This window comes from Lissotriton vulgaris, chromosome 6 (genome assembly GCF_964263255.1).
Source record: "Lissotriton vulgaris chromosome 6, aLisVul1.2, whole genome shotgun sequence".
Classification (NCBI taxonomy): Eukaryota; Metazoa; Chordata; class Amphibia; order Caudata; family Salamandridae; genus Lissotriton; species Lissotriton vulgaris.
The window spans coordinates 753298519-753325173 of NC_141694.1; the positions used below are offsets into that span (position 1 = coordinate 753298519).

The 26655-nt window shown below is 47.7% G+C and overlaps 1 protein-coding gene across 4 annotated transcripts in view; it reads left to right on the top strand.

The window, feature by feature from the left end:
- Window positions 1–26655, top strand: part of FAM184A (family with sequence similarity 184 member A) — a 499679-nt gene that overhangs the window by 269423 nt on the left and 203601 nt on the right. For all 4 annotated transcript variants that reach the window (XM_086926730.1, XM_086926731.1, XM_086926733.1 and 1 more), the window contains exon 5: window positions 11250–11447. In XM_086926730.1, the coding sequence (XP_086782856.1) occupies window positions 11250–11447 (198 nt within the window). The remainder of the gene's footprint in view (window positions 1–11249; window positions 11448–26655) is intronic.

A 26655-nucleotide genomic window follows, 5' to 3' on the forward strand; every position in this document is an offset into this window, starting at 1 on the left:
AATGTGGCCTTCTTCCACACACAGTGATTAAGGCATCAACACCAGGGGCATTACCCTTGAGTGAGTACAATCTTTCCTCGCCGCATCTAGGTGTGCATGTGCGCTTTAGTATATCAGACATACCACGCCCTTGTATCTAATTAAGGGTTAAAACGTCAACACAGATGTGCAACACACAAACAAAGGAACTGTTGAAATTGTGACATAGAATTCTTTGATAAAATGATGTTATTGTTTCTTACCAGTATATCTGCCTGTTTTCACTTCCTGATTTTTGTATTTATCTTTGTTATAGATGTGGCACTGGGGACACATTGCATTGTGTTTCATTTTGTACTTGTGTCTTTAAGTAATTTTTGTTGAAGTTTGCAGATATAAATTTCCTTTTTACTTTCCTACGTGGCGGTCTGTGGTGACTTGTCTTTAATATGTCATTTAGTGTATGTTTTTTTTTTAGTCTCTTAAATTGTGTATCGTTCAGCAAATGACACCAATGAGAACCAGTGTTTCATAAAGCCCATTTGTATAATTAAAACTGTCATTAAAAACACGTGTTGGATAGAACACAACATTGCTAACAAGTTACAAGTGTAGTTTCCCATGGTGCATGGCTCTCACAGACCCATGACACAGTGCATCACAAACATTCGAAGTATTGTACAAGCATCTGACAGTTCCAAAGCTGCTTTCATAGCTGTTTATTTGAACGTATAAGCTGACGGAGAGCAAATTCACCATGATATTTCTTGCACCCATGATTCAGATACTAGCTAATGGTAAAAGAGACATAGATCCTCAAATGAAAACATGAAATACTGGCAAAGGGAACCCTATGAAAATAGTGCACATTTCTGCTGAGAACTCCTAATCGGGAAAAAACAAATTGAGTAGTCCTTCTTGGTATGATAATACCTTCTGCGTGGTGTACAGTTGAGTTTCCCCCTTCACTGAGAGTCCAATTCCGAGTGAGGATTTTAGCTGAACTCTGTATGCATGTAAAGCAAGGTGTGTCTACACCGATTTCTGTTTTGGGAATCATTGGATGTGACCAGACCTTTCTATCTGTGACTCAGGACTGTGGGCCTACTGGGCTGGCCCACTCATGTAAGGTTCTGCTGTTACACACTAACCCAGGCCCAAGCATTAACATCCCAGTGCATGTTTGTGTGCTTGTATATGTGTGGCCTGTGTGGTGCATACTTTGTGTGTATGAGTAAACCAGATAATGGAAGTCGGTGAGTTCCATCTTTGGACACTTCAGTCCTGTTCATGTGTTCAGGGTGGAGACAAGGTTGCTTTTCCAGACAGGGGAGTGTACTGCTGACATTACCGAATCTGGACGGCGGAACACTAAACAATGAACTGGAAAGAGGAGTCAAGGCTCCATTTAGGAAATAGGTTAGATCTTTTTGCTGCAAAGAGCTGCTGAGAAGTCTCCCTAAGAAATGTGATGTGGTAGATGGGACTCCAGACTCTGTGGTTCAGAGTGTGAAGGGTCCTTTAGGGTAGGTCAGCCTTTTGTTTCTTTTCCTGATCACTGTTCAGACTGGCCATTGAAAGTCTAGTGCTGAAAACTCACATCTCTTTGTGCCTCATTTGTAGGTGCTCCAAACTGGATAGGACCCTGCTGGTATGAGCATCACTTTTAACAAAGGCTCAGTCTGAAAGACAGCCTGGAGATGACACTTGAAAGAAGTACCAACCCAAACCAGATCTGAGAGTGCAGAAAGAGAATTGACATCCCCTGTCTGTTTTACCTGAATAAAAGTTAGTGCCGCTGACCCATTTGTTGTTCTAGTTCCAAGATCATTTGATCAAGGAAGGGGTGCTCCAAAGACTACCCAGAGGGTTGCTGTGTAACCAGAGCTCATGTGTGCCTGACAGCCAGCTTCCCAGAGCTGAATGGACCTCACCTGGAGTCTGACCTGGAAGGAAGAGTTGCCTCTCTGCCCTGAAGCACCAGGAGGCTAACCTGCCTGAGAAGAAGCGGGAAGGAGAGTGACAGCCATGCAGGAGCTGTTGACTACCAGGCAGAGCAGAAGAAGCTGACCCTGGTGCTTAGGGCTCGTCTACTCAGAGAGAGGCTGGTGTGCTCCTAGATCTGTTACTTGAGTTTGAAATCTTTTAAAAAACAGAAGACAGCAGGTGTTTGACAAAACAGGAACAGTTTATTTAATTAAACATCACGGCCAGGAGAACAGTTACATGCACGAGGTTCGAAGACTGTCTCAATTTGCAATTGGTGTATGCCCTTCTTTTATACAAAACAAGACAGGTTGTAAACAATTTCCAGCGTACCATGTTTGGCGAGTGAGGTTGGTTGCTAGCTTTGGGGTCATAAATGAATTCTCTAATTGTTACTACAGGTAGGTCTCGACATCGCGTGGACACAATGTGGCCAGTGGATAATGTGTTGAGCTGTCCAGCATAGGGAGCGCATGATCACTATGTGTACTAGTCCTGATTCGCTATGTGCTCCTAACTCATATGAGATCTGACTTTTTTATGGTGTACTTTATTGGGGCAATCTCCCTTGGTGCTTGTAATGTTGCTGCGCCTATCTGTGGGATTTATCAGGAGTTTCCTGCCCGTGTGTTTGCCTGCCAACTACTCACCCTCCCACCTATGGCCTGTCAATCAGAAATCGAAGGCCTAGGTCCCAGGGCATACTTGACTACATATTTGTGAGTCGAAGTTGATGTGAAGTTCACAATGGGTGATTCTGTTAATAAGGATGAAATTTCATCATTAACGATAAGTGAATCAATTTCCTTATTAAGAGATCAAAACACCAACTCTTTTGCCTGAAACGGCTGTATCGTGGCATTGCAAAACATGCTTAAGCCTTCCTCCTGTCACGCCCATGTTATCATTTATGCAAGGCAGCTCAGAAGTGGCAAGGTCTATTGTGGGATAGCACCCATGTCAGGGATAGGCAGATCTAGTACCCCACAAGCCCTTTGAAAGATTTGGTTGCCCAGCGCTTGCCATGCCATTTGAAGAACAGGCGAAAAGGGTGCCCCCATCTTTATCACAAGGAAGCACGTAACCAGTCAGAAGGCCCACCTTTTAATGGTCATAATAACCAAGATCTTGGAAGAGTTGTAGATCAAAACCCTTACAGCAGATAAACACCCCCCACCCCTCACTGCTTCATTCATAGCGTCTTTACCCTCATAGTGATGCAGGCAGAATATAATGTCTGGCAGCCTGTGCAAGTTCTAGTTGCGTTGTCCCGCTCTATGGGCCCTGTCAGTACAGAAGAGGCCTGGACCAGGGTCCTCGAGAAGTGGCTCTATTATGCTCTTGACCAAATTTTGTTGTTGTTTCCTTCTTTATCCTGTGGCACCTCTCTGATGCGCATATTGCCCCATTTGGATCGATTCTACAAATCTTGCTTTTCTTGTAGAGTGATCAATTAGTCGTTCATTGTAGAAAGGTGGGAGCTGAACTCCTCTAGATCCAGGCATCCCTCATCTTGAGTAGACTGTAGTGAATCAACTTTATGCCCTAGATAATCAAGGTCTTTTTGCATGTCGCTTAGACTCTGCATGAGGTCCATAAGGGCAGCTTTAAAAATATATATATATTTGTAAAGATTTTCATCATGAAACTCTTGATGAGCTGTTGGTCTTCCTCCCTTGGGATGGGGCCACCTCTCCAAGCTCGTTCTCTGTTTGCTTGCACCCTCCAGGGCCCCATCCCCTTTCTTGGTAGCGGAGGCCTTGGGGAGATCTTTGATTGATGTCTTGTTTGGGCCTTTCTGCAGACATAGTGGACTACTAAGCTGCAAATCGGTTGGACTTGAAGGGGGGGACTACGTCCCTCTTCTTCCCGGCCCTCCCTACGTCGGACATGAGTAGGCATTCAATACTAAAAGTTGGAGGAGATCCTATATGTTTGGCAATTCCCTCCCACAGTGATTCTAAGGACCAGGAGCATCACCCCCTTGGCCATTGGAACAGGGAGTCCTCTGCTACCCTGGACACTATCCTTCTGGCCATCAAGGATACAAGGGAGGCTTTGGTTCAAAAGATATATGCAGTGGTTGTTGATGTGGATCTATTGTGAGATGATCAAGGTAAACTGGCAGAGAGAGTCTCTACTGAGAGAACAAGTGTTGGGAGACATCTCATCCGAACTGGAAATGCAGAAGGAGAGGCTGGTGCCCATTAGAGGAGCGTACAAATGTATTGGAGTACCGCACTGAGGATACCGAAAACAGGGGCCGGAGAAATAATATCTGTGTGGTTGGTCTACCTGAGAGGTTTGAGAGGAGTGATATGATGTCTTTTCTGGAAACCTGGTTCAAAGACAAAGTGGCCCGGTGGGTCTCTCCCCTTTCTTTGCCTTGGAACGGGCACACTGGGTCCTGGTGAGGGCTCCTCCCCCTGATTGGGGCGGTGCTACTCTCTGTGGTAGCCAAGTTGTTGCATTATAAGGACCAGGACCAAATGCTACTCCAGGACCATATCCACAGTAAACTGATGTTGGACAATCACAGAATAATGGTATTTCCTGATTTTACTAGAGAAGTGCAGAAACAGCAGGCGTCGTTTATCGAGGCGAAAAAGTACCTCTGTCAAATGGGTCTTCATAATGCTATGTTGTTGCCTGCGTAACCTCACCTTTCCACTGACGGGGGAGTCCTTCACATCCTCTCAGGAAGTGTGGGACTTATTGACAAACAGCCGCGGTGTGGGGCCTCCCCCCAGAGGACCGTATGTTGAGGGGTGGTGGTTGTCTGCACGCAGAGAGCAGGTCAGCGAGGAGTTGGAAGGTGCCCACACTCACACAAGTGCAACATGATTGTTGGAAAGCGGTGGCGGCAGCGGCCTCCATGATTATTATGGGGGTGCACCCTCTTCCCATTCTGTCAACTCTGTACCGCAAGACACAGTGACGGATGGTTCTTCAAGTTCCACTGTGGCCTGGAACTGCTGTGGTTACGCATCGCTCAGTGGATGACATTATCTGAGCATTGTTGGCTACAGCAGCTCTGTTGGGTGGGGGTCAGGTTCACCTGTGACCTTGTAGTCTGTAGTGAGGGGTTTCTGGCTATTGCTGATTGTCTTGTGTAAGAGGAGTCTTGGAGGACCTCTCAGCAGTAAGTTTGGGCAGGTGGCTTGGGTGTTGACAGTGGGGTGGGGTACGGTGGGATTCACTCCCCTCAGTGCGTTTCCGTGTGATTGCTTATAGGGGTTTGTTTTTTTGTTCAAAGGTTTGGATGAGGAGTCGTTGCTTTACTGACCTGGGGTGAGGGGTGTTTATTTAGGTCCATCTGGTTGCTTCGAGTTCCACTGCTATGGCCCTGGTCATTGGGGAGGGCCTCCTTGGCTGTCTGAAGTCAGATGTGTTGAGTTTACTGCTGCAATGGGTAACATGGGGTGTTATTAGATAATCACCTGGAATGTCAGGAAACTGAACAATGTGTCAAAATGCTATCAAGTCCAGTCTTTTCTTAGACGGAGGGGGATACACATTCCTCTACTTCCGGAACCCCAATTGACTGCTGCTGAGGATGGCACACTGTGTAGATGTTGGGGAATCAGGTATCTTGTACTGCTTACTCTGCCTTTGCGAGAGGAGTTCTTCTTTGGGTGCGCCCAGGAGTCCCCTTCCAAATCCTGGGGGAGGTAGCAGATAAGGCTGGACATTATGGTGATTAATGGTCGAATGGGGGAGGGATATCACTTTTGTTAATATCTACGCTCCTATTGTGGATCTGGGGCATTTGTTTTGATGATCTGTCAAATGTTCTTGCCCTTTATATGACCGCTGTGTTGTCGGGGGGAGATTTTATGGTTTAAATATTTTATTGATTTTCAGAACAGATTAAAGGGAGGAAGAACAAGACCCCCAACTCCCAGGGACAATGTAATACAGGCACGATTAATGGCATTACCAAGGTAATATGCACGGGTGCGGAGCGGGGGAGATTTTAACTGTTTATTGGACCACAGGCTCGATAGATCTTACCCACCTTGCCTAATTCCCAAGTGTCATGGGTGGCATGTAATTTAAGAGATTGGCAGGTGCACTGGGGTCCTCTTGGACACCTGCAGGGTTCCACACCCCCATGACAGGGATTATTCATTTCAGTCTGGCCTCCATGAGCTCCATGTCTGTCTTGAAACCTTGCTGTGCACTCCTGGAGCCTTATTGCAGTATGTGCCCCGGGGGTGCAACAGGCGTTTGCGCCCGCTTTGCTTGCCCTCTGGACATTTTGGTTTTAGTGAAGGGGCGCAGGCGCAAATGCAAAGAAGCTCTCAGGGGACGCACTCACTGTGCACCAACATCTAGGTGGCACACTGTGAGTGCGCCTCTGAGAGGAGGCAAAGGGGGTCTATTGACCCTCCCAGACATCTGCTTGCACGCGGTGCAGTCACTGAATGCACCCGCCTGCAATGGGATCTCTAATCCCCTGTAAAAGTGCAGGCGGGTGCTGCCTGCAGTGTGAAAACACGGAGGGGCTGCAAGCAGCAAATTTGTGTTATCACATGAATGTGCTACCCTGGGGCAACTCGAGTTCACGGCATCCCTGGGGGCAACGCATTCACCATAATAGGGTGCACTTTCATTGTTTGCACCGGGTGCACCTTTTAATAGGTGCGCCCAGCGCAAACAATGAAAATGCATAATATGGCTCTGATGTACATGTGTCAGAAATGAATGGGGAATATTGTCCAGAACTGTGTCCAATCACAATCCCCTTGCCTTTGTCATGGACCCCCACATGCACATCTATCCCCATCTGGAGACTGAAATGCTGGATGGCCAGGTCTTCGGGCAGACTATTTAAGAAGGGATTAGAAACAATTTTGCATAGGATGAACACTGCATCCGCGCCATTAATGGAATGAGATGCCTTCAAAACAGTCATCAGTGGGCAGTGCTTTGCAGGGGAGGTGGGGGACACTGGTGAATGAGGTTAAAATGCAGGCCATTAGGGAAGTTGAGGCAGCGGACAGAGAACTCTGCACTCCATCAGTCTCTGCTGGATACCAAAGAGAGATTGGCTGAGCACATGGAGAGGCACCGATGTTAGGATTTCTAGGAATATATGACCAAGGCGCATGCTGAGAGGGAAAATTCCGGTACATTGTTGTTTTGGTTAGCTAGTCCCTCAAAGGAAGTGTCTCTCATACTGCAACTTAAAGTGGGTCCTGGGGGTTGTATAAACTGAGTGACATTAATGAGCAGTTTTTCGACTGTATTATACGGCACTGTATGCTGGGGACTCCGGTACTGGGCAACAGGGAGTATTGGACTTTCTTGCTGCTTTGTCGCTGCCCTTCTTGGCCTTGGAGGAGGCAGTGCTCTGGGTTCTGCTATCACCTTACTGGAAATTAGGGTAGTGATTAAAGGGGATGGCCAGAGGGAAGGACCTGTGTTCCGATGGGCTGTCTGTGGAATTGTATGCTGTGTGTACTGAACAATTGGCACCCAAGTTGGTGGAGTTGTACCGGGTTGCTAGAGAGTGGAGTTCTTTACCACAGTCCATCAGGGATGCGTTTGTGGTGCTGTTGTTTAAGCCTGGACCCCCCCTGGTCTGACATGAAGGCATATTGCCCGCTGTCGATGCTGAATGTCAACTATAAGATCTGAGTCTGGTGCATGCATCTTGTTTGTTGACTGATATGACTGCATTGATCTATCGGGAGCAGACAGGCTTTATCCCTGGTCGTAATACGGCACTCAATATTTGCAAATTGCTGCACTTACTCCAGGATGGGGAATGTTCCAAGGGCGACGGGGTAGGTATGACTGTGCATTGAGAAGGCATTCTATAGCCTGGATTGGGTGTACCTTGGGTGTACCTTTATGAGATGATGGGGGCAATAAACCTAAGGATAGACTTTGTGGCCTGTACTAAACTGTTGTACTTTAATCCGACAGGCACAAGTTAAAACTGGGCTTTATTTCTGCTACATATGCGGTGGGTTGGGGGACCCAGCAGGGGTGTCTGTTGGCTCTTTTCAAAAGCTGCTTGGACTGATCCGGTGAAGGCAATTTGCTTGCTAAATGGTTTTGGGGTCGTCTCAGGACTCTGTATCAATTGGCAAAAGACCAGACTGTTTCCTGTTCAGGTGCAGGTAGCCCAGCCCCTGTTTCTGGTAGGACTGCAGTGGGCACCTGAGTCGCTGAAATATCTGGAGGTCAGCAAAGACCTGCTGTAGGGTAATATTGGGCAGTGGTGGCTTCAGTGAGAGCAGGAGTGGAGTTTTGCAAAAGGCTGCCTCTGTCTGGGCACATAGCGATTGCCAAGGTGGTGGCTCTGCCGCAGTTGTTATATTATTTAGCTTCTCTGCCGGTGATTCTCCCTAGAAGCATATTTAGGGATATTGACACCCTGCTCACTTGATTGATATTCTCCAGGAGCTCTCCAGCAAGTGCTTGACCTTAATGAGGTGTGAAAACTGCTCTCAGAGCAGGAACAATGGCCTTGGTGTGGGGAGGAGTTGGGGTTGGCCCTGGAACTTAATTAGCTTCAAAAGGGTCTGCCCTACCACAAGTAAATATCTGGTGACACTTGGGGAGGACCAGCCTACGGCCCCTAGTGAGGATTGCACCAAACCCAGTGGGAGTAGAGTTACCTCCAGAGACAATTTTGAGTGACCACAGAAGATAGGACTGCTTATTACCCTGTCCTCACCTCTGGGTGGAAACACAGGCTCTGCAGAAGGGAAGAAGGGTTTCCCAATCTTGTATTTTGAGACTAAGTTGCACTGTGGAACTTTATGCAGTAAGCCAAACAGGAATGGCTGCAATAGTGGGTAGAGCTGCCTCTGGGAACCTTTTGCCCCATTGGTTGAGAAAGAGCCAGGACTCACCTACTAGCTGGTGCCAAGCATAAATGGCACCACAAGGCATCAGTCTCAGAACACACTCTGGACTCTTGACCTTTGGAATAACAGAAGAAGGACTGCATCTGCTGCTGTTTGAGACCTGCGAGGATGCATGAAGGACTGAACCTGCTCTCACTTATACCCAGGACAAAGAAGTGGACTCCAGTGGTAAGGTGGCTGACCTCCTGTGGGCTACAGGGACACAAGCTGTAAGAGGCCTTTTTCTTGAAGTGCCCCACTGACCAGTTGCAACTGGACATGGACTGGTTCCTGCTGGTGTGTGTCTTGATCCCAAGGTGCAGTTCCTGAGGTGCTGAGACCTGTTGCTTTGTCTAACTGGAATTCTCCTAACATCTCTGAAAAGTTGGGACTTTGAAAATGTTTGGACTTCCAGAACTCCAGAGGACTGGGAGTAACCACCGAGCAAATCTGCCCAATGTACAAATTCGGGGGGCTAAGGAAAATGTTTCTCCCACGTGGAGCTTCTCCACAGCAGCAAATCCATTTCAGCAGACCCTCGGTTAGAAGGTATCCAGTCTTGTGAAACTCATTGTTGGATGCAGCCTCTAACCTTGTCCCACTGGAAGATTCTGAGCTCCGAAAAGAGCCTTTGGGCCCAAACCCTGCAGATGGAGTGTTCTTCCTTGGCCTGGTGGCCGACTTTACGTTTGGCAGACCGAGACTACTCTGGCCTCCAGATTTATAAATGACTGACTAGCTGACGGTCATTTGTAAAGGAAATACTGTGACGGTGGTTCCTGCCAGTGCATTTTACTGTTTTCTACAAAGTTCTGTAGAAGACAGGATTCTTTTTAACAACAAAATATTCCAAAAAGGACTTTCTTTTTTTTCTTTAAAGAAAAAAAAGAATGTTCCTCTCACTATGCGTGGCTTCTCCCATGGTAGTGGGGAGCATTATAATGTGTTTAATGTTCTTTACCACCAGGTTTAGACTGGCAGTAGGCAACAGTAAAAAATGACTTCATGTACCCCCATCTAGATTGGGTGGGTGGACATGTAGCCATTACTCCTACCGCCCCTACTCCCCAGGGCCATCAGAGAAGTTTGACCACGGTGGGGACAGAGCAATCTCCACCATTGCCATACTTCATAATCAATTACATTTGGCAGGATGACCACTATATTTTGGGGAGGGAACTCTGTCACCATTGCGAAGGAGTACCCTCTCCGCCAATATATAAATCAAGTCCTAAGTCCCATCATGGAAATTTGGACCGGGCTAAGGTGGAAGAAGAATGGATGACAAGAGGACTTCTTAGGGCACAAAATTTGAATTTTCCTGGCTGATTTTTTCTCAGCCAAACCAACGGCTTCAGTTGGGCTGCGTCCAATGGCTGGCTATTCAGCATAGTTGAACTCATCATGGACACAGCCTGCAACCTTGCCCTGCTGGAAGGATTTTAACTTCCGTTTCAGAGACAAAGCTCCAAGGTAAAATCACAGACCAGGGTGAACCTACTTGGTGTATCCGACCTGTGCTCCATCGCAGACTACCTTAGACTATCAAAAGTGCTTTACTTTTTTTAGGCACCTTTTTCTAATTTACATTTTTAAAATTCAGATTTCCAGTTCTCTGTTTGGATTTTTCTCATTTTGTTATAATTTTGCTAATTAATTTATTCTCTGTTTTCATAAATTGGAGTTGGATTTTTGTTATGTAATGTCTTTGGCTTTTCAACTGTTTTGGTACTTCTAAATGCATGACATGTTTTCTTTGAATTAAACCTATCTGCTCTGTCATACCTAGCAGGGGTTGAGCTCAGGTTTAATTACTGAAACCTTTTACTGGGCATAACAGGTTAGTGACTTTTCTACCTATGGTGGACTACCACCCACCCCAATTAATCATTCATTTTCTTACAATAATAAGAGCTATCATCCATGTCTCTCCAGTCAGCAGAATTCCTAATGTTTACCTCCACTTTATTGGGCACCTATCCTGATCAATGTTCTCTTATTCCTTGTTGTATATTCAGTGATGTGTAAGTGATGGTGGCAGAGGATTAACCTGAATCAATTCATACATATAAACTACATTTTCTATCCTTCCTACAATCATTTTAGTGAGTGGAAGGAAGTGACAAGAAATACGTTTTTTCAATAATTTACTTTTTTTTTTATAAATTGCTTATTATTTTCAAATACCCAAAATTTTGTAAAGACTTCCCTTTTGTCATTTGTTCTATTTTCTAAATATTTTCGGACATGTGGTGCAGTTTGTTCCCTCCTATCGATTGCCACTGCAAGAGTTACCCCAGCTATAAGCTGCAAGAAGTTGTAAATTGATTACACTCATTTCGGTAACCTGGTCATTATAGGTTTTTCTCGCCTGTTTGTCTGACAACAAATGATTTCCCGAACGTGTGCTCTGTTTTACAGAAGATAAATGAAGCAAAGCTAAATCAGCAAGAGTATTATGAGAAAGAAATTAAGAATTTGAAAATTCAGTTCGAAGAGGAAGCGCAGCGGTTTAAAGAAGCACAAGCAAAGATGTTAGAAGAGCTATCGAGGAAGCATCATACCGCTCTTGAGGCTGCACAGAGCACAGCCTCGAAGGAGAAGAAAATGCTGCAGAATGTAAGTAATGGAGGTTGCTTCTGTTAAGTTGTGAATTAGACTGCTCAGTCTGATTGAACTCATTAGCATATCTCATTCCCACCAAGCATTTGGGTTTTTCAATCCACCGCAACACAATTTTGGTACTGCATCCTTCCTCAAAAGACTGCTGCTTGATCCCATTGCTGTTTAACCTCTATTGATGTATGACACCCACTTCCCCTCCTCTATTTTCTAGGCACTAGCTAAATTTACCCATCCCCCATTACGTTAGTCATTTAGAGTCTAGCCTCTTTTTTATGCCCAAACATAGTCTTTTGAAGGATGTGGAATACAAATACCCACATTCCAATCTTTCCCTTCATCATCTTGAATATTCTACGTTTGTTTGCCTCTTACATGGCACTAGGTCAAATTCATTATATTGTTGGGTGATGTGCTGAAAACTGTGGACTCCTACTATAGCATTTGACGCCTGTACCACAAAATTCTACTTCAGCAACTGCATTCTTCGGCCAGGATGCCAGACCCATCCTTAAGCTGGTTTGGTTCTTTCCTGCAGAACAGAAGCATGCAGTTTGGCAAAGGTAGTTACATTTTCAGCTTCATGGAGTTATCCAGTGAGTACCTAACCATACTTCGTGCTCCTAGGAATACAGTGATCTTTTAACACAGATTGTGTGTAACCTGAGAAACAGAAAACAGTAGAGGAATAGCTTTCTCGCCCTTCACTGTCAAAATTCCTCACCTTTCTACAGTGACTAAATGGAACATATCCGCCTAAGTTCTGGGGATTTTGAGAAACATATCCTCCTAAGGTTTCAGGATTTAAACTCTGTCGTTGATGCTGTAAAAATATGTCTTTGTTGGATGTGTGATGTCTGCATGTGAGGTGTCACACTGACCGTGATCCATTGGCCAAAAACGCCTGCTTCTCAGCGCATCTGAAGGCCTTCAGAGACCGGGAGGCCAAGATCATTTTGTCAAAGGCAGCTAGGTACACCATGAAACGCTGACTGATGCTGTCAGTAAATCTGATATGGAATGATCTTCCGAATGACCTACAAACAAAAAAACAAAAAGTGATTACAGGAGGAATCAGTCACTCAATGAGGGTTCTTACAGAGCGCGGCTAATCACTCGTTAGGGTCTCAAGGCGCAGGGGAGAGGTCTTCGTCTCCCTTAAGGAAACAGTCCCACTTCTCGCACTGTTCAGAGACTTGATTCTTCTCCGACGCTGGTCTCTTCCTCATCATTGTAGCAGGTTCCAAAACTGACGAAGATAAAACTGGTGTTTCCGGCTTCATCTGCTAACCCTCTGTAGGTCGAATACTTTCATCTACTTTGCTGGACGTATTCAAGACAGGGCCACTTACTACCGTCGGCCACAACCCAGACGGTCACCTGTGGCCCACAGGTCACCTGTACTCCGCAGTTTTGCTATTCCAGAGGCTCTGGCCCAGAGAGTGCCGACTCTACTAAACCCGGACTCCAGCCTCGTTGCTTCCTCGGTGGTTTCCTTAGAGCCCAATCCGTGCCTTCGGTGCTGCTTCAAGTCATGACTCCACCTCAGCGCCATTTTCCACCCTCGAAGTGTGCAAAATGTATCCATGCGTCAAAAGACAAATTTTTATTGCGAACTTCTCGCAGAGCACCTCATTTTGGCTCAAAGATGTGCCCGTATGAAGAAACTTTTCAGACAGATTCCAATCTAACTGCGTCACACAGAGGATAAGTGACTCGGAGGCTAGTAACCCCTCCCCTTATGCCCTGAAGTAACATTAATTAAACTAGAGTCCAGCATCTGAAGTAAGATTAATTAAACTACTGTCCATATCTGAAGTGGGATTAATTAAACTACCGTCAATTGCACACCGCTATATTTTAAATGAAAACCAGTGCATAATTATAGCAGCCCTGCTCCAGGAAAAGAACGGATTTTCTCAGGCTGATAGAATAACTAAAAAAAATATCGCGGCAAATTAGGGAAATAGTGAGTTGTGACACTCATGAGTGTTGCATGTTATTCATGATGGCTGTGGACATCACAAATTGTAGCTTGTCTCTGCTCTGCGCGTGACCGTCTCGCGAGCCCGCGCCCTGCCCGTCACATGACATAAGTACATTAGGTCATTCACGTCAGCGTAGCGCCGTGGCCTGTTTAGCACGGCAGCAATTAGACATGACAGGCCGCGCGGTGATGTGGAATTTCAGCTGTCCTCAGCGGAGTGACTTCATTCACCCATTAAGTGGATTCATTGCCGCGGATGCAGCTCGCCTATTTCTAATCACGTAAAAGCTAGTAGTCATTAAAGGCACATCTGGCTTCACTGGATATTATTACCACGGAACCATGATTACCAGCGACTGAAACGATTTCGTTAGTTTAAAACATCCTAAATAAATATTTTGAGTACTGTGTTAGTCTCTTTATAGTAACTGCCACTATTGCATATTCGATATATTTCTTCATCTGTTTTATTTATTTATTTATTTGCAAAGTTTTATATAGCGCTGGCTAGACCCGGAGGCATTAGAGCGCTTTACGCGAGGATCAGTGAGTTACAGGTTCCATAATTACATATACAAGTACAGAGATTGTAGAAAAGAAAAAAACATGAGATAACACAATAATGTCAGATTATTATCGCGTATGCACGTTTTATGGGGAGCGAAGAGGTAGAGGGGGAATGGTAAACAGGGGTGGGGAATGCAGGTAGGAAAACACAACGGGGAGGCGAGGAAAACCATGCCCAATGTCCGGCTGGGTAGGTGCCAGCCGAGGAACTCCTCTTTAGCTGCATATGACAGCTCCACCGGGCATCAGCCAAAGTTGCTCGGGTAAACCATACAGGATCTACACTCGTGAGAGCTCAGCCAGTTAAAGTAGGTTCCCAATAAATGACCGGTGGTTTGAAAAGCTTTCTTCGGTTGCTTCCCGAGAAGGCTGTCATCCCGATCCTGAAATGTACTGGATTAATATTCCGCCTGTTGGCCCCTTGTTGATTTATTACTCTCTTTTCCACTACACAGTGATGTACTTGCATTGGGGTATGGTGATCAGATTCTGCAAGAAAGGTACCAAGCCACTTTGTTGGTTCAGGGTCTGAGGACAAGCCATACAGTGTCTGGTGATTCGCAGCTGCTGTCGTAAACTCAATATAGTTCTCATTCAGATTCATTATACTGGTTGAATATGGTATTTTTTGCAGCTTACACGACTCCCTTGCTGCGTTCTTTGGGATTTTCTCTGTGTCTGATTAATCATTTTCGGCATTAAATATAACCTGGGCCACTGGAATTATGCGGTGGGGAACACAAAATCACGCGCCAGGGATGACTTAAATTATGCAGCAAGAAAGGGCGAATTATGCGACATAGTGTAGCACATTTGTTTAAAGCCATACTTCATTCTTTTTTTTTTTTACACTTTGTAATACTGTTTGGGCAAATTCATCTCATTAGTAACAGTTTAACAACCAAATACATAAATAGGCAATTCTAAGAACACTTGATGGCAGTGGTACACTACTGCCAGCACCTCTGTATCTGCCTCAAAGTTTAAGAAATAAGAAGGATATTATCCAGCGTGCTCAATGTCAAACACTGTGCCATCCACAATGTTATAAAGTATGTAGGATACCCACATACAAACAATACAAACAATTGGGTGACAGAGCACAACCCAAAACAAGTTACGAGAGTGACTACAGTGAGTCAACAGTTCAATAAACAACTGAAAGATGACCAGTTAACTTTTGCAGAGGGTTTTTCAATACAGATGAACACATATCCAAGCGACGTTTTTAATAACTTTTGATCTGTCTGAGCTAGAACCATTTTTGTTGTTGTTAAAATATGCAGATTATGCAGCGGATGGTGGATTATATGACGAATACTGTCTTAAATAGAGCCCATTGTAGCAATAAGTGTTACCACCACCAGGTTTGTGCTTGTGATTCTACTTGTCCACACACACCCCGTGTACTCTTTCACATCACACTGGGTGCATGCATTACATTCCCGTGGTTAATGACACATTTCCAACCACCCCACCACCTCCACCACTGAGAGCGCGATGCCCGAACATTTGTCTCCTAAACTGTGGCAGTGGTACCCGCGGTGTCCTTGCTGGCGGGCTTAACCACGTTGTCCTGGGGCTCTTGGGGTCCTGCTCTGCATCCAAGCACCCTTTTGCTTATGAAGCCAACTACTTAATCCGCCTCGCTGCTCCCACCGGTCTCCTCCCCTTTCCCTGGGAAGCCACACTTTCCCTCGTTCCTTGGCTCTCATTGGCGTCCTTCATTTCAGGGTCCTTGTTCCATTTGCCGATGTCCTGCTCCTTCCTGCAAGAAATTGGCTGTTTTCTTCCAGGCTCCATACCCAAGGAGTCTAGTTTGTTGGATGCTGCAGCACCATGTTGGATTCCCAAGACTAGCCCCATTCTTCCTCACGACCTGAGACTTAACCTTTTTGGTTGTTATAAGAAATTGGGTTGCTGGTTGACTGGTGTGTAAGCCCTGGTCAAGCAGCAACATCAATCCTTGTCAGGGTAAGGCACAAGCAAACCTCAAATTAACCTGTGCTTACCCCCTTGGTAGCTTGGCACAGAGCCATCAGGCTTAACTTAGAGACAATGTGTAAAGTATTTGTGCAACACTTCAAGCATTAAAAGAATGAAAGCACACCACAAAAGGAGACCACAACAGAGCTAGAAAAAGAGGCATTTTTAATAAATAAAACAAGACGAAAATTGAATAAAATCCAATTAGTAGAACTGGAGGTATTGAATTTTAGAGTTTCTAGTGAAAATAGCGCTAATAATCACAAAACGCTACTGAGGATATCTGATCCCTCCAAACTGGGACAAAAGGCCTGATTTAGATCTTGGCACATGGGTTAATCCATCAGAACGATGACAGATATTTCGGCAGACAGGATATCGGTCACCCTTGTGACGAAGTAACCCAAATGGAAAAATCTAAATCAGGTCCAAAGCCACAAGTTCAGTCCGACTGCGATGGAGCGCAGACTGGCTAAAGTGACTCTGTTAGTCCCGCTGAACAAAATACCTTAAATCCTGGTTGCAGAACTTTTCGTGGACTCGCATGATGATGAACTGCAAAGCGATGCGTCTGCTCTGAGATGTGGCGAGGGTGCGGTGTGAGGTGTTGTTGCGTCATAATTGCAGACTCCCCTGACAGGGCTTGCAGTGCAAAGTCCGGCGTCGGAGATGTGGCACACAACTGGCGATGCGTCGGTTCAGTGGACCTGCGAGGTTGCAATGCTGCGTCCGGCGTTGTCCTTGATGCTGCCATTGACGAGAGATGCGAGAAATGGGCTGTGGATTTGCTGCGCCGTTGGGGCGTTGCATCGTTTCCGAGGACTGCACGGCAATGCAGGTCTTTGCGAGGGGACCAATCAACGAAGCAGTGGTGATGTGTTGGTTCTGTTCAGTGATGCGCCGCTCAGCGAAGGGGATGCCTCGGTTCTGCTCGGGAATGCATTGCTCAGCAGTGAAGATGAGTTGATTCCACAGGGAAGCACCTTAGGCCCACTTCCAGGGGTCCAGGACTTCGGCGGCACCCCTTGGCAGGGTAGACTCACAGGTGGAAGAGTACAGGTGCAGGTTTAGGTTGAAATCTTTTTATTGATTTAACAACAAACATGATGCAGTGAAAAAGGAGGCCCAGGACATGGGCCGGCAACCATTGAATTGCTTCACAGATCATCAAAAGAAAACCAGAATGAACCTTCCTGCCCCCCTCCCTCCCCCAACCCTCTCCTCCCTCCTCCCGTCACCTCCCCATTCAAGAACTCTGGACAGAAAAAACGAAAAGCCCAGCACTCTATTGCGCAGTACAGTGATGTTTAGGTCACAGTTTGGCTCAGCTCAGGAAGGTGCAGTAACCGTAGGTATCTGGGGCAGGACAACTCACGGAATTCAGAGCTTAGCAGGGTGTCAAATGGCCACCACACATCAGCGAAGGAAGCCCCATCTTCTTGAAGCGAGAAAGAGATGCTCTCCATGCCAAGAACGTACCACAGTCGATGGAGCCATACGTGTATAGTTGGTGTTTTGTCTGTGCCACAGTGTGATAACATATTTTGTAGTGCCGCCCCCAGAGCCATGCCTAGTTGCTTACCCTTACGAGCTTTGAGGGGAAAGGTAAGCCTATCGGACACTCCCAGAATCACATATGCGGGAAAGAGTAGTAGCATGGTATCGGAATGACTATCAATCTTGTCCAGTACTTGCGTCCAGTAAGTAGTGAGGGTGGGGCATTCCCACAACAATTGTAATAATGTGCCTTCTGCATCACAACCCCTCCTGCAAGTAGGAGCAGGGTCAGGGTCAGGGTCGCTCTTGTGGAGTAGGGAGGGTGTGAGATACCAATACATCATAATCTTAGTTGCCATCTCAATGCTAGATATATTACGAGTTGAATGCCGGGCTCTGTAGTGAATGTCAGCCCATTCTTTAGGGGTCAGACCACCGCCTTTGGTCTGCTGATTTGACCCCTTGTTCATGGGGACATAAGATGTGGTATAGTTCTGTGATGAGTCGTTTTGTTGAGTGTTTCGAGAGCAACCAGCGTTCCTACCGAGTGAGGGACCTCTCCACTCCCAGACAAACCTGGGGTTGCATGGCCCAATGTCGTATTTGCAAACAGTGGTAGCGTTCCATTTCGGGTATGTTAAATCAGATTTAAAATCCTCGAAGGATTGAGGGCCCTCCATGTCAATAAAATACCCTATAGACCAGTGCCATGCTTTGTCCCAATGACTAAATGCCTCCCAGTCAAGACCCGTAGAGAAGTCTGGGTATTCAGTAATAGGAGTGAGGGCCGATGGGAAAGTTGTCAGACCGTCACGAGTAGCTGTAGCATCCCAGGCTTTCAATGTAGCTCTAGCCACAGGAGAGCCATACAGCCCAGGGGGCCTAGAGGCTTTGCAAAGGAAGGGTATCTTCCAGAGAGACTTTTGGGCTAGCGCGCGCTCCATAAAGAGCCAGCGCTTCTCAGATTCCGTCTGAACCCATTCTAAGAGAGTCCACAGCTGTGTCGCTTTATAATCACGATCAAGGTCAGGAATCCCCAGTCCCCCCTCCTCATGGGGTTTAAAGCTCAGGTCTCTAGTTATTCGCGGTCTCTTATCCGCCCAAACAAAGGCGATACATTCGGATTGTAGCTGCTTGAAAACACCAGGGGGAGGTTCTACCGGAAGTAAAGGTACAAGACTTTGGGGAGTATGCTCATCTTGAGAGCTGCCACCCTACCCAGCCACGAGAGATTAAACAGCCGCCATCTTCTAACCTCCTGCCTTGTCTGACAAAGTAGCCGAGAGTAGTTCATGGATATCGTCTCAGCGGTGGATAGTGACAGCATGATACCCAGGTACGGCATGGCCTTTTGACCCCAGCGAATGGGCAAGCTAGGGCCAAAGCAGCGCTGGTGTTCTTCTTTGTTGAGAAGCCCAACGCTTGGGATTTGGCCACATTGACCTTAAATCCGGAAGCTGCTGCAAATTCCTTGAGCTCGGCCAAAAAGGCCGGCACTGAGATGTGGGGGGACTCCAGCGTGGCGATGACATTGTCCGCGTAAAGGCTAATGGTATGTCGCTCTCCCCCGAAAAGAATCCTCTTAATCTGCTGATTCTCCTGAACCATCTGAGCTAGCGGCTCCATGTAAAGAGCTAACAAATGGGGGGAGAGTGAGCAGCCCTGTCGCGTGCCTCTGGAGATATGAAAGGTTTCAGAGGTGAAACCGTTTACCCTAACAGTGGCTGAAGGGCGGCTGTAGCCACCAAACGCCCATTGGCAAAAATGGCGCCCAATCCCGAATCTCTCCAGGACAGTCACCAAGAAGGGCGAATGTACCCTATCAAAAGCCTTTTCGGGGCCTATTGATAGGATGACACGCTCCTCTGATTGACAGTGAGACTTATCCAAGAGGTGCGGTAGCCTTCTGGTGTTATCGCTACACTGCCCAGTGGCAACAAATCCAGCTTGGTCCCGGTCTATTTGACCCAGCATCATAGGACCTAGTCTTGCCGCAAGAATTCCTGTGAAGATCTTAGTCTATATTCAAGAGGGATATCGGCCTATCAGAGGCGCAATATCTATTATCTTTCCCAGGTTTGGGCAAGACTGCCACTGACGCTAAAAGCATTGTAGGTGGCAACTCCATGGTGTCGTCGTTAGCATTAAAAAGTCAGGTCAATATTGGGGCTAAAATTGAACAGACGGTTTTGTAAAAAATGGCGATAAATACGCCTGGGCCAGGGGATTTAAGAAGTTTAAGTCTGTTCTGATGGGACTATCGAGGGCTGCCTCCTGGTCAGGTGTCAACTTGGAGTGTTCTATCCCCTGGCAATACCTGGAAGGGTTCCGCTCTGGCAAAGGCTGAGCAGTATATAGATTCACATAGAAATCCTGGAATGTATTGGTTATATCCTCCCCCGTGTGTTCTCCACGCCCCCTTCAGTCAGGATTAGCGGGACTGTTGCCGCTTGTCACTGTGCGCACAATTTATGAGCCAACAAGCGTCCACATTTGTCCCCCCAGTATAAAATGTGTGCTTCAGACGGAGTGCAGCGTTTTCCGCTCTACAGAGGTCAAGGCTGGCCAGCTGCACCCTCGCTGCTTTTAGCTTCCTCCAAATTCGATGGGCCTCTGTCCTCTAATGAAGACCTTCTAATTCGGGTACTTGCATAGAAAGTTAATCTCCCCTCTCTCAGTGTATCCTATTATCGGCAGCCGACGTAGCTATGAAGTCGCCCTGGGCTACTAATTTGAGGGTTACCTAAAGGGAGAAAATTGAGGTGTCCTGGGTGTCGTTAGTAGTTATAAAGTCTTCCCGTGTCTTTGTGAGGCGTGTTACATCTTCAGGGCGGTTGAGTAGCGTATCCCTAAGTTTCCAGGAGTATGATGGTCTAGAGGTGGGAGAAAACAGCAAGGTCGCAGTCAGGGCAGCATGATCCGAGAGTGGTTGGGGTTCAATTACTGAGTTCTGCGCTATCGGGAGGATAGAGCGAGTCATTAGGAAGTAGTCCAGCCTTGCGTATGTCCCCGAAGGTGAGAGTAGACAGTGTAGTCGGATGTGTGAGGATGAAAATGCTGCCACAAGTCCACCTGTCCCAAATCATGTAGCCACTGTCGGTTGGCATCAGAGAGAGCCCCCGTTTGTCCCTGCCTCTGTGCGGAATGGTCAAGCTGACTGTCGAACACGATGTTCAGGTCGCCCGATATGGATTTGCAGATCGGGTGTAGATGCTAAGTCACCTATCGCCTTGTGTAAGAAAGTCTCCTGACCCTCATTAGGGGCATAGATAGCAGCCAATGTTAGTGTGTGTCTCCCTACGGTCATAGAGTGCACTAGGAGCCTCCCTTTAATGTCCAATACCCTGGCTCCCACCTACCCAGGAAATGTACGTGCAACAAGGATGGCAACCCCGGCCTTCTTGGTGGGAAGGGAAGAGCAGTATTGCTGTGGGAAAGCCTTAGAGTGCATCCTAGGGGTATTGCTGAACAGCAGGTGGGTCTCTTGTAATAAACAGATATGGACTTCGGATTTTTCCAAATAAGACAGGATAGCTCCACGTTTAACAGGGCTGTTAAGCTCTTTAATGTTTAGCGTAAAGATTGTGACACTCATCTACGTTGGGGGGGGGGGGGGGGGGGGGGGGTTGTTATGTGCTGTACGGGCCAGGATGCCCGTTGGGTGACAGACATAGCGCTATATAAGTATGCCAATACATACATACATACATACATAGGAACCGATCTAACCATTGTTATCCTTATCCCGAAGTATCCCAGACAGAATGCCAATAATGTATTAGGGATACTACCCTGTGCATATATCGAGACAGACTCAACAGGAGGGAGGAGACCGCAACACTGAAAAAACAAAACTCCATAGAGAATGAAAACTTAAGCATAATACAAATAACCAAAGTCAATGTCCAGAGCGTCCTGCTCTTAGAAAACAAAGAGAGGGATACCCGTGGCCCCCCGCTCCCACCAGTTAAGGCCCATGAAACAATGATCAACACCATCGGCTTGGGGCGAGGATGCCCTTTCAAAGTACCAAAATGCAGTGAGTGTGAATTCTGCCTCACTCCGAAGATGCACCTGCAAGGAATGATAACACCGCTTGCCGCTCTTTGGCCATAGTGTCTGGGTGTCGCCGTTACTCGCGAAGGATCCTCTCCTTTAGCTGATAATCCTAGACACAGGTCAAGATGTCCGACCGGGGCGCAGGGGCCGCTGTCATCGTGCGCCATACCTCGGATGCGGTTAATGTTCTGTCAGGACCTGTTTTCCAAGTCCTCAGTGTGGGCCTGTAAGTCCAGGTTCTGTTCTTGCAGACGGAGGACTTCTTGTTGGAGGTTCTCAATTTCATCGTCCCGTCCAGTTTCATGCTCCCTTAGCGTATGAACCCGCTCTCCTAGGGAGTCCACATCACGACGTACATCCCGCAGGTCTGCCAGGAGTTTGCTTTTATAGTGGATAGGTCATCTCGGAGGGAGCAAAAAAGGGACTCCAGGAAGGAGCAGCTGACTGGGGCTTCCGGACCTTCACTTCCCTCAATCTCGTCTGCGCGCCCCAGACCTGGATGGCTTTCAGGCTGTTGAGTGGATTTAAGCAATAGATCTTTTACGGACCTGTCCTTCCTGCCCTTGGAGCAGCCATAGCTCCTGCGTGCGCTGGGATCTTTGTTGAAATGTGGGTGAACTGTACTGGGATCCACAAGTGGGGGAAGCCGTAAAGCAGAGCTGAGAAGCAGTATCGCAGCAGCGGTGCCTCAGTCTTTCGTCTCCCCGCTCGAGCCCTTCACGGTCCCCTCGTGTTCCAACAATGCGGGCGGGAGCGTGGCGAATATCAGAGTCCTACCATTGGGCCTTGTCGTCTCAACGCTGTAGTGATAGTGCTGTCTTCCCAGCAGGACCACCCGGAAGTTCACTCGTCTGCCCTGAGAGCCCCACTGTTGACAGGGAGTGCTGGCGGCGACAGCGGAGACTCCGGGGATCCCTGGGTGGAGGCCAGTGAGTGAGGGACACTGCCCCGTCCCCCTTCTGGGAACGCCTGCTCCTGCAAGAGTCAAAATTGCCCGGACCAGGTTTTAAAACTGTTGCGCCCGCTGGAGCTCTTCGCCCAATCTCCCAATGAGAGACGTCACAGGCCGCCTAGCCAGACCACCAGGCGATGCGCCGAGCCGATCAGTGCGCTCCGTCAAAGCAGGAAATACAGATGGCGGTATCTCAGATTCTGTTCTGCCTCCCAAGCCGGGCATATAAGCGGGGGGGGGGGGGCTCAGCCTGATGCCCCTTCTGCAAGAGCCCACGTCTGCTGGCTCCCAAGTGTCCGGGCCAGATCTCCAGGCTGCCCGGGTTAGGCGCTGCTCAGTGTGCGCCTCTTCCCACCACCTCCAGCAGGAGCCACGCTGATTTGGATCGGGAGGGCCGCCAGGCCGACATCTGGGAGCTCCACAACAGGCCCCTCAGGTGAAGGGGTATGGTAGGCAATGCGGCGGTAGTGGTGCACTGCGTGGACTGCAGGCGTGGGGGCTCCTCCCCCACCAAGCCTTCAGGGTTAAGGCCCTCCGCAGAGCCATGGTCTCGTTTGATGGTTGCGGCCCTGACCCCTCTCGGGCGGTGCTAGGCAGGCTCGTTTTTCGCTCCACTTGAGGGCTCTTCAAGGATGGTGCATTGTGGCGGCCCCCTAGAGCATACAGGGTACGCCGTGTGGTGCTGATTATACGCCCTCATGTCCTGGACCATCGTAGGCCCCTCCGGTTGCCCAGCAGCTCCGCAGGGCTTCCCCACCGCAGCTGTAGGGTCAGCTCCGTCGCCGCACCTCACTGCCAGTGCAGTGCCACTCGGGAGAGGATTTCCACCGGAGTCGGTACCCTCACACCACCAGGATTGCTATGGAAAGCAAGGTGGGAGCGGAGAGCTCCGATTAAGCGTCCTACCAAGACACCATCCTGGACATGCCCCCAGGTGCAGGTTTGAGGGGGTTGGAAGCCTGTTATGTCCCTGAGGCTTCAGATCAGGGACATAACAGGCCAACTAGCCCTTGAAGTCACACTCTGGGTTCAAGAGATGCAGGTCCGGTCCTACTCACCCAGGAAAGAGGGCAGCTGGTCAGCACAGCAAAGCAGGAGTCCAGCAGAATGGCAGTTCTTCAGCAGCACAGCAATCTTCCTTCCTGGCATATATTCCACAGACCCAGAAGTGTACTGAAGTGGTGGTGTCTGAGGTCCTTCTTTTATACACAGTTATTCTTTGAAGTGAGGAGAAGCTTCTACAGACTTGCCTTTGAACAGCAGTTGCCTTGCCTTGTCTTCCCTGCCCAATCTCCAGACAAACTACAGGAGGTATGCAGCCCTTTGTGTGGAGATGGGACAAAACCTATTTAAGTGTAAGTGAGGCTGGGCGCAGCTCCTCCCTCCCATCCTGCCAGTGATAGCCCACTCAGTCACATCTAAACTCCCATTGTGTGTGGCTGTCTAGCAGGAATACAAAAAGCATAACTGGTAACTACACCCAGTCATGTGACCAGAGACAGGCTGCAGGAACCAAATGGCTAAGGCAAGAAAATGCCAACTTTCTAAGAGTTCTCAAAACTTTGGGCAACCCAATATACCGTTGTAGTCTTGGGTACTGAAGATTATCAGGTAAAGGTGCCAATAAGGGGTTTTACTTCATAAATAATAATGCTTTTATAAATACTTGGGATGCTCTACTGTAGCATCATACATTAATTTTCATAGACATAGTTTAGCTTACTAGAAAGAAACAATTCAATAGAACGGGGTGCATTTCTTATTTATAGCTTCATAGTGAATTATAGACATTTGTGAGGGTACAGATGTTTCTTCAAGAACATTGATGACCAAAGTCACATCTTCATATATAACATTTAAGTCAAGTCAAGTCAAGTTAGAATTTGTATAGCGCACTACTCACCCAGAGGGTCTCAAGGCGCTTGAGGGAGGGGGAGGGGGGGGGGGGGTAACTTTACTTATCAAATATCCAAGTTTTGAGTTGTTTTCTGAAGGAGAGGTGGTTCTGTGTAAGGCGGAGGTGGGTGGGGAGAGTGTTCCAGGTCTTGGCCGCTAAGTAGGAGAAGGATCTTCCTCCCATGGTGGATCTTTGGATGCGTGGAATCGCGGCGAGGGCTTGATTGGACGATCGTAGTTGGCAGGTGGGGGTCTAGAATGTCAGGCGCGTGTTGAGGTATTTGGGTCCTAGGTCGTAGAGGGCTTTGTGTGCATGGGTGAGTAGACGGAATGTTATTCTCTTGTTGACGGGGAGCCAGTGGAGGTCTCTCAGGTGATCGGATATGTGAGCTTAGCAGGGGATGTCTAGGATAAGTCTGGCTGAGGCGTTCTGAATGCGTTGGAGTTTTTTCTGTAATTTGGCTGTTGTTCCGGCGTAAAGGGTGTTTCCGTAGTCCAGTCGGCTTGTGACAAGTGCTTGGGTGACTGTCTTTCTTGTTTCGGTGGGGATCCAGCGGAAGATTTTTTTGATCATACGTAGGATGTTAAAGCATGATCATGAGATGGCGTTGACTTGTCTGGTCATCGAGGGGGAGGAGTCCAGGATGAAGCCCAGGTTACGTGCGTGGTCCGTTGGTTTGTGTGCGATGCCCAGGGCCGGTGGCCACCATGAGTCGTCCCAAGCGGAGGGGGATGATCCGCAGATGAGGATTTCCGTTTTGTCTGAATTCAGTTTTAAACGGCTGTTCTTCATCCACTCGGCTACTTCTTGCATCCCTTCGTGTAGGTTGGTTTTGGCGATGTTTGGGTCTTTGGTGAGGGAGAGAATCAGCTGGGTGTCGTCTGCATAAGAGATGATGTTGAGGTTGTGTTGGCGAGTGATGGATGCGAGGGGACTCATGTATACGTTGAAGAGGGTGGGACTGAGTGAAGATCCTTGTGGTACGCCGCAGATGACTTCAGTGGCCTCCGATCTGAAAGGGGGGAGGCGGACTTTCTGGGTTCTTCCTGCGAGGAACGAGATGATCCAGTCCAGTGCTTTTCCTTGTATCCCGACGTTGCTGAGGCATTGTATCAGGGTGCTATGGCAGACTGTGTCGAAGGCTGCGGAGAGGTCCAGTAGGATGAGGGCAGCTGTTTCTCCGTTGTCAAGTAGTGTTCAAATGTCGTCTGTGGCTGCGATGAGGGCGGTCTCGGTGCTGTCTTTGGCTCGGAAGCCGGACTGTGATGGGTCGAGGGAGCCGTTAGATTCGAGGAAGGCGGCAAGCTGACTGTTGACGGTTTTCTCAATGACTTTGACAGGGAATGGGAGGAGCGAAATGGGGCGGTAGTTTTTAAGTTCGGTGGGGTCTGCTGTGGGTTTCTTCAGGAGAGCGCTGAGTTCGGCATGTTTCCAGCTTTCCGGGAAGGTGGCAGTGTTGAGGGAGCAGTTGATGACATCTCGGAGATGGGGTGTGATGATGGAGTCTGCTTTGTTGAAGATGTGGTGGGGACATGGGTCGGTTGGCGATCCGGAGTGGATGGAGTTCATCAAGCGGATGGTGTCTTCAGTGCTGATTGGGTTCCAGGCGCAAAGATGTCGGAGGGGGGCTTTGGTTCGAAGGTGAGGGGGGTGGACTGGTCGCCAAAGCTGTTATGTATGTCAGCGATTTTGTTGTGGAAGAACGAGGCTAGAGAGTCGCAGAGGTCTTGAGAGGGAGTGATGTCGTTGGTGTCGGCGGTGGGGTTGGTAATGTAATACATCTATGTCTCTAAAATTTCAAGAAAACTGGCTTATACATTGCGCCTAGATGCCCTCCACTTATGATTATTGGACAGCAATTACATAGAAAATGGGTTGATGCGTCGATGTTTCAGTCGTTATTGTAATGAATCTATAAGACCATCTTCAGGGCAAAACATTCTTTCGAAGATTAACAACCCTTTCATGGGTAGATTTTGCCTGGTAAATTATCTGGCAAATGCAGTAGAAAGGGGATTTACATTGACTGGTCAAAGACAAACACAATAGGAAGAGGCTTACATTTGTAAATATCTTCCAAATGTAATATGATAGGGATTTACATAGGCCTGTCCAAAACAAACACAATAGGAAAGGGCTTCAAATTTTTTACTTATTCTTAAATGTAACAGAAAGGGATTCACATAGTGAACTCCGACAAATGCAGTTAGGAGTTTGAGTTTGATACTTCGGTCCCTTTTCCTAATCTGGCACTAGAAAA